Source organism: Moschus berezovskii, chromosome 2, assembly GCF_049115385.1.
Source record: "Moschus berezovskii isolate FMDL1 chromosome 2, NW_MosBer_1.0, whole genome shotgun sequence".
In the NCBI taxonomy this organism is placed as follows: Eukaryota; Metazoa; Chordata; class Mammalia; order Artiodactyla; family Moschidae; genus Moschus; species Moschus berezovskii.
This window is the reverse complement of record NC_142461.1, coordinates 25,096,914-25,113,756: the sequence shown is the minus strand read 5'-3', so window position 1 is coordinate 25,113,756 and position 16,843 is coordinate 25,096,914. Positions and strand designations below refer to the sequence as shown.

General features: G+C 42.7%; 1 protein-coding gene across 1 annotated transcript in view; it reads left to right on the top strand.

Moving 5' to 3' along the window:
• Positions 1 to 16,843, top strand: part of ACSL3 (acyl-CoA synthetase long chain family member 3) — a 73,706-nt gene that overhangs the window by 32,236 nt on the left and 24,627 nt on the right. The window contains exon 2 of the mRNA XM_055397471.2: positions 6,683 to 7,099. Within this exon, the coding sequence (XP_055253446.1) occupies positions 6,722 to 7,099 (378 nt within the window). The 5' untranslated portion in view covers positions 6,683 to 6,721. The remainder of the gene's footprint in view (positions 1 to 6,682; positions 7,100 to 16,843) is intronic.

Here is a 16,843-nt window from a genome sequence, read left to right as displayed (position 1 = left end):
TTGCAAATACTAGAAAAAAAATATAGGGCATAGGGTGCCAGTGGTTTAATCCTGGCATGTATGAGGCCTTCTTAATCTAGATTGGAAACCTCAATGCTGTGAAGGAAAAGATTAATAGACTTAATGGTTCAGGTTTGCTTCTGGAAGATGATAATCATATTCTAAGGTGTGGCAACATAATGCAGTAGCTGTGACTGGTTTCCTAATGTGGATGAAGAATGTTGCCTTTCACATCAGTAAACAAAGCATGTTCAGGGTAGAAAAGAGCAGAATACCGGCCCTGGACAGTTAAGGTGCATATCAAAGGAATGATTGCAGTGAGCCAGGCTCTTGCATCTTCCTGTGCATAGAAAGGCACTAATAAATTCATTAACTTGGTGTTTGCTTTTTTCTTCAATTATCAGAAGTCTTTTGATGTGCAACTACTTGGTTTGTTTCTGCAGATCTCATATATACCCTGGCTTCATCCTTATTTCTCTGCAGCAGTCCTTCAGAGCTATCTGAGAGCCTGTCTCCTGGGCTTCAGTCCTCAGTATGTCTGCAGAATAAAACATAAACAGTCGACTTCTTGGTTGTGTGTTCTTTTTATTTCAGTCAACACTTGTCTACATTTTCTATAGACACTTAAGCAGATAGGAAGGATGCAATTGACCAGAGTTTTGTTATTTTACCTAGTTTATCTAAAACACTGTAGAAAAGTCAGATGTCTTATTTGCATGTGACTGTCGCATCTAGGCTGCATCTGACACCACTTGGCTCTCTCCTCCCTTGACTTTCCTAACCCCGCGCTCTCCAAGTTCTCCTTCACTGATCTTTTCCGTGGGATTTCCCCCCCTCAGTCTTGGCATTGGTTTCCCTCCAAAGTTTTCTGTTCTTGAGCTTATCTTGAAGATCTCCCGTGTGTTCTCTTTGGGCAGCTCTGACTCCTTTTAACTTTCACAGATGGTGTGTTTGGATGACTCACAAACATCTTAAACCCATTATGTTCAGACTTGTATTCCCCTCCCTTCCCCCAGTCTTCCAGCCACTGACCAGCCTCTTCATTGTATTTCCATCTCGGTTGAAGGCACCACACTGTTTGCCCTCCTTTCGCTGCCTCTGGTGCAACTTGCGGCTTTATTCTGTTTGAAATTCAGGGACAGAACCACTCTTGGGTATTAAAGCAGAAAGATTTCAGTTGTTGGAAAGGCTGCAGGAACAGCTGCTACCTTTGCCACCCTCTGGGCAGTTAGGAGCCGGGAATCCTAGCTGCTTGTTCATGTCACACTCAACACAGCCTCCTGACCCGTGGAGGAGAGGATTATTTGTTATCTTCTATGTAATTTCCTTTCCTCCAGTTCCTGCTGCCTTCAGGTTATCCTTCAGTTCAGTTCAGTCGCTCGGTCGTGACAGACTCTTTGCGACCCCATGAATCACAGCACACCAGGCCTCCCTGTCCATCACCAACTCCTGGAGTTCACTCAAACTTACGTCCATCGAGTCGGTGATGCCATCCAGCCATCTCATTCTCTGTCGTCCCCTTCTCCTCCTGCCCTCAATCCCTCCCAGCATCAGAGTCTTTTCCAGTGAGTCAACTCGTCGCATGAGGTGGCCAAAGTATTGGAGTTTCAGCTTTAGCATCAGTCCTTCCAATGAACACCCTGGTGTACAGTTATTTTCTAATACTGTGTGTTTCTGTACTTTGAAATGTAAACTAAGTTTCTTCCTCAGCATCAAAGGCCACAACAATTTGACCTTTAAAATGTGGGGCCTTTAATACCCTGCCCTCATCTCCTCATCCCTACCCTGCTCTCCTGGGTGGCTGATTGTTTCCTGAATTTTCGGTGTTTGTTCATGATATATGGTATCATCTATTCAAAATCTCTCTTCCTCTGTCCACACGTTGAAGATCATAGTAAATTACTGTTTGGGCCAAGAAGACTTTTCAGAAAAAGCCTGAACCCACCTCTTCCTTTTACTGTACTCTTCCTGAAACACTATACTTTTTCTCAGTGATTAGTACTTACTGAAGTTTTATAGTTTCAGCTCTTATATTTAGGCCTATGATCCGTTTTAAGTTAATTTTTTTGTATGGTATAAGGGGTTCATCTTTGTTATTTTACATGTAGCTGTCCAGTTGTTCCAGCACCGTTTGTTGAAGAGACTGTTTTTTCCCTGTTGAGTTTTTTGCTGTCTTGTTAAAAATCAGTTGTCCGTAATGCAAAGGTTTATTCCTGGACTCTCAGTTTTGTTCCATTAATCTGTATGTCCTTTGGCTAGTAGCACAGTGTCTTGATTAATACTGCTTTGTATTAAGTTTTGAAATTAAGATGTGTGAGCCCTTTAACTTCGTTCTTTTTCAGAAGTTTTGGCTGTTCTGGCTAGTTTGAATTTCCATGTGAATTTTAGGATCAGCTTACAAAATTCTCTTAAGTCAGCAGAGATTTTGATAAGCTTCATATTGAATCTGTACATAAGTTTGGGGAATGTTGCCATTTTAACAATATTAAGTCTTAAAATCCTTAAACAATGTTTTTTGTTTAGGTGTTTAGTATCTTTAAACAATGTTTTGTGGTTTTCATGGTACAAGTTTTGCACTTCCTGTTATATCTCATCCTAGGTGGTTTTGAAAGGGTTGTAAAAAAAAATTGTTTTCTTACGTTCACTTTTCTTTATTCATTGCTAGTATATACAAATACACTTGATTTTATTTATTTATTTTTTGTTTTTTTAACTTTTTATTGGAGGCTAATTATTTTACAATATTATATTGGTTGGTTTTGCCATACATTGACATGAATCCGCCCCGGGTGTACATGAGTTCCCCCTCCCGAACCCCCCTCCTACCTCCCTCCTCGCCTTATCCTCCCTCTGGGTCATCCCCGCATACCAGCCCCGAGCATCCTGTAACATGCATCGACCCTATACATGTTTCAATGCCATTCTCCCAAACCATCTCACCCTCACCCTCTCCCACAGAGTCCCAAAGACTGTTTTATACATCTGTGTCTCTTTTGCTGTCTCATATACACGGTTATCGTTTGCATCTTTCTAAATTTCATATATATTAGTATATATGTTAGTATATACGTTAGTATTTTGTATTGGTGTTTTTCTTTCTGGCTTACTTCACTCTGTATAATAGGCTCTAGTTTCATCCACCTCATTAGAACTGGTTCAAATGCATTCTTTTTAATGGCTGAGTAATACTCCATTGTGTATATATACCAAAGTTTTCTTATCCATTCGTCTGCAGATGGACATCTAGGTTGCTTCCATGTCCTGGCTATTATAAACAATGCTGCAATGAACATTGGAGTACATGTGTCTCTTTCAATTCTGGTTTCCTTGGTGTGTATGCCCAGGAGTGCGATTGCTGGATCATATGGCAGTTCTATTTCCAGTTTTTTGAGGAATCTCCATACTGTTCTCCATAGTGGCTGTACTAGTTTGCATTCCCACCAACAGTGTAAGAAGGTTCGATTTTTTTTTAAATTTACCTTATGTCATGCAATCTTTTGCTGAATTCTGTTCTGTTAGGTTTTCAGTGTATTCATTAGGATTTTCTATAATGCAGCCATATCATCTGTGGCTAAAGGTAGTTTTTTTTAAATCACAGTATTTTTAAATTCAAGATGGAAACATGCAGTGTTAAATTTCAGAGTACTTAATGAGGTAACATCATTCTCCTGGGTTATTAAGTGCATCTGTTCTCTGCAGTTCTGGTATCCCGGAAGTGGTAGGGCCCTTGTTTTCATTGTACCACTTGTCTTATAGAAACCTTCAGTGGCTCCTCATTCCCTTTCTGGCAGAAATCTAGATTCTTTGGACTCATTCTTCCAGGTACTATCTAACACATTGTCAAAGAAGAGAGCTGGGATTGGTGAACAGAGCCCAGAGATGAGTTGGGAGTCTTTGGCTTCTTCTTTGTGTGTGAGCAAATTCAGAGGGGTTCCTTACCTTGTAAAAATTGCAGAATTTGTGTTTTAATTTTTGAAGAATAGTTTCCTTTAGTTCTCTGAGCATAGTTGTAATAACTACTTTGATACCTTGTCTCCTGAGCCTGACATTTGGGGTCTCTCAAGGAGGATTGGGCTCCAAAATCACTGCAGATGGTGATTGCAGCCATGAAATTAAAAGACACTTACTCCTTGGAAGGAAAGTTATGACCAACCTAGGCAGCATATTAAAAAGCAGAGACATTACTTTCCGTCTCTGTAATGGTCCGTCTAGTCAAGGCTATGGTTTTTCCAGTGGTCATGTATGGATGTGAGAGTTGGACTGTGAAGAAAGCTGATCGCCGAAGAATTGATGCTTTTGAACTGTGGTGTTGGAGAAGACTCTTGAGAGTCCCTTGGACTGCAAGGAAATCCAACCAGTCCATCCTAGAGGAGATCAGTCCTGGGTGTTCATTGGAAGGACTGATGCTGAGGCTGAAACTCCAGTACTTTGGCCACCTCATGTGAAGAGTTGACTCATTGGAAAAGACTCTGATGCTGGGAGGGACTGGGGGCGGGAGGAGAAGGGGACGACAGAGGACGAGATGGCTGGATGGCATCACCGACTCGATGCGTATGAGTTTGAGTGAACTCCGGCAGTTGGTGATGGACAGGGAGGCTTGGCCTGCTGTGATTCATGGGGTCGCAAAGAGTCGGACACGACTGAGCGACTGAACTGAAGGTGGATTTTCACGACTGAGCGACTGAACTGAAGGAGGATTTCTGCTGCCTGTTTCCCACCTTATGTGTGGGTCATACTTTTCTGTTGATTTGCGTGCCTCCTAATATTTTGCTGTAAACTGGACATTTTAGATATTTTGTAGCAGTTCTAAAGACTAATGCCCCCTCTCCTTTTCCACACCTTCCTGTGTTGTTTGCTTGTTTAGTGACTTAGCTGACCGCTTTTGGTGAAGTTCACCTTTTCTGCATTGGGTATCCTCTGATGGTACTCCTTCAGGGCCCAGCCTTGGAAACACATGCAGTTACTTGGAAGAAGTACCTTCTTCTGGGGGTGACAGCACGGTTTTAGTAGGGCTCCCTTTAACCATCTGTCTCCATGATCTGCCTCTGTTGGCGCCACACCCAGCAGATACTGTCCACTGCTAGCGAGTCGATGGCTTTCTCGTTTTGGACAAAGCCCTGGGCCCTAAGATGCCCCGCAGTGTGTCCAGGTAGGTTAGATGCTGTTTGTCGGAGTTGTGTTTGAGGCAGTCCTTGAGCTGCCCTGGCTCCAGGAGGGATCTTCCTCAGTGTTTCTTTCCATGGTATGTCGAACTTCTCTGGGTGCCAAACTTCCCTTTGGCATGTTTTCTGTTGTGGACCTACCAGCTGCATCTTAGGTGCTCACGACCAATGTCTCCGTGGTTTTCTCCAGTGCCGTTGACCGTGAACTTGTCTGTTCTGTGTGCCAACTAAGTCAGTCCTAGGTCAGTGACTACTGAGGGGCTCTGTCTCCTTTTAGCCTGCTTCTCTGAGAACCTCTGTCCCGTTGCTCCAGGGGCAGCACCTTGTCCTCTGCTCTTCAGTGGGCTCCTGGCCTTGGCTGCAGCCACTGGTGTCTGGAGCTGCTCTCCTTGCATCGACCTGATGAACCACAATGCCCAGTACTCGTGGTCTGCTGCATCAGCAGTACAGCTTCTGCCCTGAGCGGAGATGGGGTGAAGGGCTTCCTCAGGGCTCTCGGCCACACTTTCCTGGAATAGAATTTCTGTAGCATGGGGGTGAAGAGTGTCAGAAATCACAGTCCTGGAGGTAGAGCTGGGTGGAATAGTTGGTAGTTTGCTAACTGATAGTATCACCTACCCGCGGTACAAAGGCTGCGTCCTCTGCCTAGCGCCCTTCTTCCCCACTCGGCTCAGGTATCACTGGTCAGAGAGGCCCACCTGCATCCTAGAGCGGCCTCTCCAGCCTTGCCTGGTCACCTCGTGTTTCCCTGACTGGGTTCGTTCTTTCCTCGTGGAGTTTCTCACCCACCACCTGGTGCAAGTTGTCTTAAACTCTCCCAAGGAATGTATCCGCTCCGTGGGAGGAGAGGCTTAGGTTGTTTCCTTTCCTGTTCCAGTCCCTGTCTTAACACATAGAAGATTCTCAATAAATCTGAGAAATGCAGCATATAAAATGATCAAACTCTGCTTTATAATGTAATCTGTCTAACGTGAAAAATATCTAGAATCTCTGTGGAAAGGGAATTTCATGCCGTTTGCTAACTGGTTGCTTGTGGCTGCCTGGAGTGAGAGAAGGGGGCGCCCTGGGAAAGAAAGCAGTGGCTCCAGGGGCCGGGAGAGAGGAGAATGTGGCCTTTGTACTAAGTGTTTGCCATCCTGAATGTAATGAGGCCCTGAAGAACAGGAAGTGGGAGCAGTGTTGGTCTCCATCCTGTTGCAGGTCTGCTGGCTCGCTCTCTCCTCACCACTGGGAAGTCCTTGTGGTTACTTGGGGTTAGGTTGGAAAAGCCACCTGTTTACAGAATGACGTGGAAGCTTTTCTGTAGAATTTCCATGGTTAATAGATAACGGCACAAAATGAGTGCCCCACAAATAGCAGGAGTGGACGGTATGTTGCTGGCAGCCACTATACCAGCGGCTACTTACTGGGGGGCGAGGGAGGGGATGGAAAAGTCATCTGCCTAACTAATGTGAAGACTTTTCCTTTAAAATTATTGGAGAATGATTTTTGACCAATAACTTTCTTTCTTTTCCTTCTAGATTCTTACAGAAAGCTGTTAATTCTCCTTTTTGAACACTATGAATAACCACGGGTCTTCAAAACCCTCTTCCATGAAGCTGAAACACACCATCAACCCCATTCTTTTGTATTTCATACAGTTCATAATATCACTTTATACTATTTTAACATACATTCCATATTATTTTTTGTCTGAATCAAGACAAGAAAAATCAAACCGAACTAAAGCAAAGCCTGTAAACTCAACACCTGACTCTGCATACAGATCTGTTAACAGCTTGGATGGTTTGGCCTCCGTATTATACCCTGGATGTGATACACTCGATAAAGTTTTTATGTATGCAAAAAACAAATTCAAGGACAAAAGACTCTTGGGAACACGTGAAATCCTAAATGAGGAAGATGAAGTGCAACCGAATGGAAAAGTTTTTAAAAAGGTAATGTGGTCTTTCACGGCCTTTGAATTTGCTCTGAATAAAGAAATGGTGACAAGGGACAAATGCGACCTGCTTCTATTGGAATTTGCTGATGTGGCAGGAGAAATGGAGGTCGAGGGACTAGACTGCACTCAGTTCTCTTTCTGTACCCCTAGTTTGGATGTGTTCTGAATTTTACAAAGACATTGAGTGTGGAGCACTTCTGAGCCACCTAAGTGTCTACAAGGCTTGGAATAGAAGGTCTAGGGCAGTTTTGGGTTTGAAACTGTATTCCCCGGTAGTTCCAGAAGCACCTGTGTGCTTGAGATTGCTCTGGGTTTTGGGATGTGACCTGCTTTTTCTGACTATAACGTAAGTTCCATTGGATGTTTAATGTCTTGGTACTTTGGTTGTGACAAGTGCCTTGGTTTTTTTTTCCTTTTGGAGAATTTCTTTTCACAAATATTAAGCCATCCATTATTGATTTGAAAACAGAGGATAGGACCTCGTATACTGGTAGTGTCACATAGTGGCTCAGAGCCCGGACTCCAGATCCAGACTGTGGGTTGAAATCTTGTCCTTGCCACCCGCCAGCTGTGTGTGACTTTGGAAAAGCTACATAACAAATTTGCCTCAGGGTCTTTATCTTTAACTTGGAAGTAATGATCCTTCCTGACATTTTATTAGCATTCCTGATGAGCCAGGCTGCTTTAAGAGCTTTACATTTATCAACTTAGATAAGTCTTAAGCGGATGGGGGTGTCCCTCCTTTACAGATGACATCACTGAGGCACAGAGTCAGTTGCCCAAGGGCATTACGGTTCGCGGTGGGTGCCGCTGGGACCAGAACCCAGGCTGACTAGCTCTGTGCTCCTTAAACTAATCCCAGCTCAGAGCTGTCGAGAGGATGCATAGAGAAAGAGAGGGAGAGAGAGATAGTGTGTGTGTGTTTGTATTATACGTATGCGTGTGGAACAGTTGGTGGAATCTGGGGTAAACACTGTAGCTTCTGTTGTCATCCTGGGCGTTCACTGGGCAGCGCTGTATGAGTGATCAAGGCGCGTGGTGCAGCCCCTGTGAAGAGCAGAGATGGCGTGAAAATGCTGCTTATAAACTCGGCTGTGTGTGTTTCTTATAAACTGCTCTTGACGCTTTGGTAGGTGAAAATTGAAGATAAAGTTTTTTTTAGAGTCGGTAAGATGATCTGCAGTTAGTTGAGAATTTGGCTAGGTTATAGGTTTACTACCTGTGTAGGTGAAGTTGTTTTTAACTACCTTTTCCAACTACATCCTGACTCCAGCGGCCTTTTTTTCTGTTGGTCATGAAGGAAGTCCCAGATCTCGGAGGAGAGTCCAAGTAAGCACAGCGATGGAGTGAGACGCCCGCATTTCCTCCTGTTACTGCAGAGTGTGTGTGTGTGGAGGGAGGGGTGTGGGGGTGGGGTTGAGAGTGATACTGTTTTACTTAATGGTCCATGAATTTTACCACACAAATTTTAGTCATCTTCGAAACATAAAGGAGATGACAAGCAAGCTAATATCAGTAAGTCCTAGAAATTAAAAAAACTTTTTTAACTCTGGACGACAGAATCTGTATGTGTTCCTAACCTTCAAGTGGACTGATGTTTTCTCTACTTTTATATGAAACTGTCCTGACTTGTACTTGTTATTCAGACATTAACAGTGCCCCCTTACAATCTCAAGAGTGATTTGGATAAATTCTATGTTCACTCTACTTTTAAGGCATTTTTCCTATTTCTTTTGCTGACTTAGTTTTGCCTCACTTAAATGATTTTTTTGGGGGGAGGGTGTGCTAAATTAAAATCTATCTGTGGTTAGTTAATGGCACATTTTCAGAAATTGAAGTCATAGTTAAACACGTCTGATTAGTTGTCTCTAGACTGAAGTGACTTAGCAGCAGCAACAGCAGCCTATAGATTATAATTTGCAAAATACTTTATTATAGTGGCATCTGATTTTTGTCATATTTAGTCACTGCTTTTTATGGTTATACATACCATCCTTGATTCTGTCTTTGAGAGATCTGGTAGTTATAAAAGGTAATGAAAACACTTTTTAAGTGCTAAAGTTTTTCACTCTGCCTTCCTTTCTGTGCTTTTTTGTATCTAAAACATTCAGTTTTGTCCTTTGACAACTCCTACTGCTTGATTGCAGCCATGAAATTAAAAGATGCTTATTCCTTGGAAGGAAAGTTATGTCCAACCTAGATAGCATATTAAAAAGCAGAAACATTACTTTGCCAACAAAGGTCTGTCTAGTCAAGGCTATGGTTTTTCCCGTGGTCATGTATGGATGTGAGAGTTGGACTGTGAAGAAAGCTGATGGCCGAAGAATTGATGCTTTTGAACTGTGGTGTTAGAGAAGACTCTTGAGAGTCCCTTGGACTGCAAGGAGATCCAACCAGTCCATTCTAGAGGAGGTCAATCCTGGGTGTTCATTGGAAGGACTGATGCTGAGGCTGAAACTCCAATACTTTGCCCACCTCATGAGAAGAGCTGACTCACTGGAAAAGACTCTGATGCTGGGAGGGATTGGGGGCAGGAGGAGAAGGGGACGACAGAGAATGAGATGGCTGGATGGCATCACCGACTCAATGGTCATGAGTTTGAGTGAACTCCGGGAGTTGGTGATGGACAGGGAAGCCTGGCGTGCTGTGATTCATGGGGTCGCAAAGAGTCGGACAGGATTGAGCGACTGAACTGAACTGCTATTTGAATTCAAAGATAGGGTTCTCTTTTTTGTAACATATATCGCAGAAATCCTATTTTAGCAGAAAGCTTTATTTTTCTCCAGTCTCCCCACACACCACATGCGTTTTATGGAGTTAGCACTATCTTTCAGTCATTAAGTACTCACAGCAGCAAACTAGTTCCCAAGTATTTGAAAAGGAGAAAAATATGGTGAATATGAAATTCTTAATTCAAGTATCTGTATAATTAGGACAAAATAAAATCCTGGCGCTATCGTAGTTGTTCCTTAAATGTGGACAGATAACCCAGTGGTCACAGGCAAAGTGTTTACGCCCTGTGTGTGTTTTTGTATGTGTGTTTGTATGTATGTGAGTGCTATGTGGTTCTTTTCCTTTCTCCTTGACCCTGGTGTGTTTGTATTCATTGTTTATTCAACAGAGAAATATTTGAACTCCAGTAGAAGAGTTAGAAGTCAAGAAACACTATTTTCAGTTAACAGTCTTTTCTGTCTTCACTACATCACTGTCAGAGGGTCTGCCTAACACTGACACTTGCCATTAAATTTGCATGGGATTCATCAGACTTTTTCCAAAAGCCTTTATATAAGCTCTGATATAAAAAATACATAATATTTCTTTTTATTTGAAATTAGACTCATTGGGAAAGTAAGTTTTGTGTGTCATAAATTAAGCAAATATTTTTTCTTAGCCTTTCTCAAGAAGGTGTGCTATACCGCGGGTTAGCCGAGACTTCAGTTTCTCTTGGTCTGCATTGCAACTGTGGGCTTGCTCTGCATGCTGGACAGGGGTATCCCCACTCTGTCTTAAACGAGGCTCCCCCACTCCCACCCCTTGGTTTCTTATTTAACAGCCATTGTCTTGCAGCTGTAGCAGAGCTGGCTATGAATGAAGTGGAAAGGGGACCTTTCACAGCCTTCCCTTCAGTGGAAGAGTGGAGTTGCTTAGGCAGTGTGGCCTTTGCTCAGAGTTCTTACTGAGAGTGGGAAATATTTTTGCTGAAGTGTATTATCATGTAATAGTTTCCATATATGAAGATAATCTTATGTTGGAAAAGAAAGCTAATGATGAGCAATATCCAAAAGTTGTCTCCCTGTTTTGGGAGACTGAGCTTTGGGGATTAACCCTAGAATGTATCTGGCATGGTTGAAACAAAGATACTGAAACCTTTATTTCAAATCTATGAACTCTGAAGCTTTGTTTCTATTTTATCTTACCAGTTTGTTTTGAGCTCCCAAGGGAAGGTAAGTGGAAGAAAAGGTGGTGGTGGTGATTCTGCTATAGTTACACCCAGGATAGTGTGGGCATATGACACTAGTGTGGGCAAGCTGATACTGTCAGCTTCACCAGGAAAGGTCTCTAGGGGGATGAATAGAAGAACAGAAGGCAGAGAAGCAGAGGCTGCTGTGTTCTTGAGGTCCAGCAAGCTTGTCCAGTACTTTTGTGTTGTCATCCTGAGTCTCATATGGTTTTATAAAACTGTAGCCTAGTGGAGAAGGAAATGGCAATCCACTCCAGTGTTCTTGCCTGGAGAATCCCAGGGACGGGGGAGCCTGGTGGGCTGCAGTCCATGGGATTGTGCAGAGTCGGACACGACTGAAGCAACTTAACAGTAACAGTAACAGCCTAGTGAGGAGAAGGCAGTGGCAAGCCACTCCAGTACTCTTGCCTGGAAACTCCCATGGATGGAGGAGCCTGGTAGGCTGCAGTCCGTGGGGTCGCTAAGGGTCGGACACGACTGAGCGACTTCACTTTCACTTTTAACTTTCACACATTGGAGAAGGAAATGGCAACCCACTCCAGTGTTCTTGCCTGGAGAATCCCAGGGAAGGGGGAGCCTGGTGGGCTTCCATCTATAGGGTCACACAGAGTCGGACACGACTGAAGTGACTTAGCAGCAGCAGCAGCCTAGTGAAGCATGTGGAACCAGTGTTGGAAGCTCCTGATTTCAGACTTCCTAAAGCAAGTGCTTGTACTGATGTTTTTTGAAATTAATTAACTCTGAAGTGATCATTTCCTGGAAAAGTTTTGAAATACATGAACTTGTAATAGACCAGAGTTGCAAAGAATAAAAAAAGTTTTTTTTTTTTTTGCAGTGACACAGAAAACATGAAACCAGCTTAAACATTTAGTGATCTAACTACCAGAGACACTTTACATTTTTTTCCTATATGTTTTACATACCTTAGAAGAAAACAGAAGGAATTATGCAGTCATGGTGCTTAGAAAGAGAAGTTTCACTGTGTTACTCCTTCTGAATTGATCAAAAAAGATACTAGAAATACTCATTTCTGTTCTTAGGAGTTGACTTAGCCTTTTTTCCCTCTTAATGCCTGCTTTTGGGTTATTTCATTCTTGAGTCACATTTTTATCCTGTTTGCACATTTATGACTTTTACTTTTGACTTATTAGGATATTTACACGCTTGGTTTATATAAAAAATAATGGCTGATCTTAGTCAGCATTTGTGGTTGGTTATTATATTAATCCTCTCCCCAGGCAGAACTCTTGGTTTTCCTTTCCACACTAGCTCCTCACTCTGTCTTTCCCGTTTATTAAAGGCTCTACTGTGTACCAGGTGGCTCAAGGTGAAAACCAGGAGTCTGATTATGTTTTTATTTCCCTCCTTACTGCTCTTTCCACTCCCCCTGCCCCCTCCTTTCTTTTAGGCAAGTGTTCTGCTTCCACTCTTGCCTCTGCTATTAATACAGTCCATTCAAACACAGACCTTTTACACTTGGTAGTCAGGCCATCTTACTCACCTGCCCAGAAACACCCCAACTCCTTTTTTAGTGCAGTTGGAGTGTGTGGTTTAGTGCTTAGATTCTGGAGTGAGTCTGCCTGGGTTTGTATTCTGGTCTGTCACTTAGTAGCTGTGGGATTTGAGCAAATTACGTTTACTCCCTCAATGCCTCTATAGTCCCATCTGTAAAATAGGGATAATAATAGTAACTGTCTTAGAATTCCTGTGAGTGTTACTTGCAGTATGCCTACGACATAGTAAACACTAGTTGAGGTTAGCTGCCTTCTTATCATCATGGTTATCACCAACTGTCCAGATCTACTGAATATTTTCACTCTGGCTGGCTCCCTCACAATAATTTCTTTAGAATGATGCTCATTTGCAGAGAGAAATGTAAAATGAAGCCAGGTATACTTTGTCGAAGGTAGGGAAGTGTATACTTTTGAAATACCTCTGTTCTGCATGGTTAAAGTAAAAGTTCTAGTGCTGATAGAGGTTAAACTCTTAATTTTTATAGACTGTCTCATTCTCTAGGGCCCTGCCTGATTAAGCATTGTGTCATTTTGTTTTATAGCATGTTCTGTATCTTATCTCCATTTTATTTTTAGAATCCTCTTTTGAGATAAGAGGCCTTCCTCATCAGCATAATCCAGGCATCTCATTTCATAGGTTCCTGAACAAAAGTGAATTCTTGAGTTCCTGTGGCCCTGGCAGCGACAGTCTGAGTGATAGCACTGATGTTTACATGTGTGTAAGTCACACCTGTCACAGAGTAAGAATACAGCCAATCAGATGTGAGAGAGCAAAGTGACTGGAGGGATACTTTAGCCCCCGAGTAGGTTTACAGATGAGGAAACTGCTCAGACTCCGTGGTACACTAGTTGTGTATTTTCCTGACTCAGTCAGGACAGTCAGACATGGTTATGTCTCGTGGGTCAAAGAAAAGAATATATAAGAGGTGGGAGCACAGGATGTATGCGATTGAAGGGTGATCAGACCAAAAGAAGCCCATGGAAGTTAAGTGATCAGGTGCATATAGACTTTTTAAAAAAGAAATCTTTTAGAAAATGAGTCTTCTGGAGGAGAGGTGGAAGACTCCGAGGCCCAGAGTGAACTGAAGTTGTTTGCACCAGTTCTTTCCACACATTTAGCAAATAATTGCTGGGTGCCCGCTACGTGCTAATAGTGGCCTAGGCCCTAGAAGACACTACTGAGCAAGACACACAGGTTACTCTTCTCTGGATCCTACGTTTGTATGGGAGGAAGAGAGAAGATAAGTAAGAAGGTAAAAGATTTAATTGTAAAGAAATAAAGCTGATTGGAGATCAGGGGTAGCCTCTCCGAGTCAGTGATGGCCTAGTGGAGGCCTGAAGGACACAGGAGCTAGCTTTGTGAAGATCTGGTAGGAACCCTCTCTGCAGTGGGACAGGATGGTGCAGTGGCTCTGAAGTAGGAAATAACCCAGCTGGGTGAAGCATGAGGGTGCAGAGTTCATAATGGCACTCACTCGGAGGCTGAGTACCTCCTTAAATTGTGTGTCCTAAGCACCTGTCTAGCCTCATCCTGGTTCCCGTGCTGCATGTTTGAAGGACAGAAAGGACAAAGTTGTATTTATAGGCAGTGAGTCAGGACAGAGGGTTTGAGACGGGCCCAGAGACCCTGCCAAAGTCTAGGGCCCTTAGGACTTTGTAAGGCAGAGTGTGGTGTTCTGATTCCATTCCTACTGGAAAGGCAGAACACTTGCAGGGCAGTACGTGGAATTATGTTTTTAAAAACTCACTACTGTAGGGAGAAGGGGCTAAAGAGGATTAAGAGTGGAAGTTGGCCAGTCAGCATTCATTAGTTCAGGAGAGATGGGCTAGGATGACAGGGTAAGATGGAGTAAGTGACTGTTTTGAGGGGAGTATCAGTTAAAGTCATCCTTAGTTGAATAATCAAGTGAAAAAGTAGGTTGGATATCCAAGTATGGGTCAGGACTAAAGATGGCAATTTAGGAAGCTCTTCAAAGTCCTGGTGAGTTGAATTTCCTTCAGGGACACTTCAGCCACAGTCATACCCTGGGGACTGCAGACTGTGTGTGTACATGTACAGTATTGAACTTGGTGGTAGGAAAGCAAGGAGGTTTCTGTTTAATTTCTAATTTCTCAGTGGAGTGTGAGATAGTGTCATCAGGTGGAAATGGAGAAGGGAGAGAGAAAGAGTGGAGGACATTTGAGTAGAGAGGTTTCAGATAGGGTGAGAAAATGAATATGCCAGAGAAGCACACGAGGATTGCTAGATGGTGAGATCTGTGATCCTGGATTTAAAAGTTTGGTATTCTTCAGCAGTGCTCAACGGTATAGTCAGGGAATAGAATAATTTAATCTCCAGGTTGGACTAACCATAGGTACCAAGTTGGGATCAGAAGCTTTTTCTAAAGAAATAAGATAAAATTACGGTGCAGGGAGAGTCCCTTAAATATAATCTTAATGGGAAAGATCACTCCTAGAAAATTCAGTGGTTTAAAGAATTAAATTCAGAATTCCCTTACACTTGAATTAAACTCTTAGCTTGATTTCTTTGCAGCATCTTTTGAGTTTATATATTTGGATTATATATCTAGTGCTTTTTCAGAGCACATATATTCTCTGAAACTCATTTAGATTCTAGAATCTAGGAGATAGCTCATAGGCTTATCTTTGGAGTGTGAAATTCTTAAAAATTGTAATCCAGTTCCTACACGTTTTGGCCAAAGTCTCATCTGCTTTCTCACCCCCACAGAGCTCCTTTTGAAGTCATTGGAGCTCCTTGTGTTGAACATTTCTTGGGGGGAGGGTGTAGTGAGAGTTTGGGACTACTGAAGTTAAACAAGTATCTTAATTTCAGTTGCCTTAACCATCAAGTTCAATTCAGTTGCTCAGTTGTGTCTGACTTTTTACGACCCCATGGACTGCAGCATGCCAGTCTTCCCTGTCCATCACTAACTGCCAGAGCCTACTCAAACTCAGGTCCATCGCATCAGTGACGCCATCTAACCATCTCATCCTCTGTCGTCCCCTTCTCCTTCTGCCCTTGATCTTTCTCAGCATGCGGGTCTTTTCCAGTGAGTCAGTTCTTCGCATCAGATGGCCAAAGTACTGGAGTTTCAGCTTCAGCATCAGTCCTTCCAATGAACATTCAGGACTGATTTCCTTTCGGATGAGCTGGTTGGATCTCCTTGCAGTCCAAGGGGCTCTCAAGAGTCTTCTCCAACACCACAGTTCAAAAGCATCAATTCTTTGGCGCATAGCTTTCTTTATAGTCCAACTCTCACATCCATACATGACCACTGGAAAAACTATAGCTTTGACTAGATGGACCTTTGTTGATAAAGTAATGTGTCTGCTTTTTAATAAGCTGTCTAGGTTGGTCATAGCTTTTCTTCCAAGGAGCAAGCATCTTTTAATTTCATGGCTGCACTCACCATCTGCAGTGATTTTGGAGCCCCCAAAAATTGTCTGTCACTGTTTCCATTGTTTCCCCATCTATTTCCCATGAAGTGATGGGACCAGATGCCTTGATCTTTGTTTTTTCTGAATGTTGAATTTTAAGCCAATTTTTTCACTCTCTTTCATCTAGAGGCTCTTTAGTTCTTCTTCACTTTTGGCCATAAGGGTGGTGTCATCTGCATATCTGAGGTTATTGATATTTCTCCCGGCAATCTTGATTCCCACTTGTGCTTCATCCAGTCCAGCATTTTCATGATGTGCTGTGAATATGAGTTAAATAAGTAGGGTGACAATATACAGCCTTGACGTACTCCTTTCCCAATTTGGAACCAGTCTGTTATATGTCCAGTTTTAACTGTTGTTTCTTGACCTGTGTACAGATTTCTCAGGAGGCATGTCAGGTGGTCTCATATTGCCATCTCTTTCAGAATTTTCCACAGTTTATTGTGATCTACACAGTCAAAGGCTTTGGCATAGTCAATAAAGCAGAAGTAGATGTTTTTCTGACATGGACTATTCTCCAGGCCAGAATACTCGGGTGGTTAGCCTTTCCCTTCTCCAGGGAATCTTCCCAACCCAGGGATCAAACCCAGGTCTGCCGCATTGCAGGTGAATTCTTTACCAGCTGAGCCATAAGGGAAGCCCCTTATCCATCAAGAATTTATTTCTCAAGTCCAACTTGGAATTGGACACTAGAGGGCAGTATTTAACTGTTTTTCCATTTTTATCTTCATCCAACCTGCTTATTTCTATTATCGAAATGCATTTTTGAAAATGAATATGGTTAGATGGTTTTCAGGTGTGTGAGACATATGTTAATGACACAGGC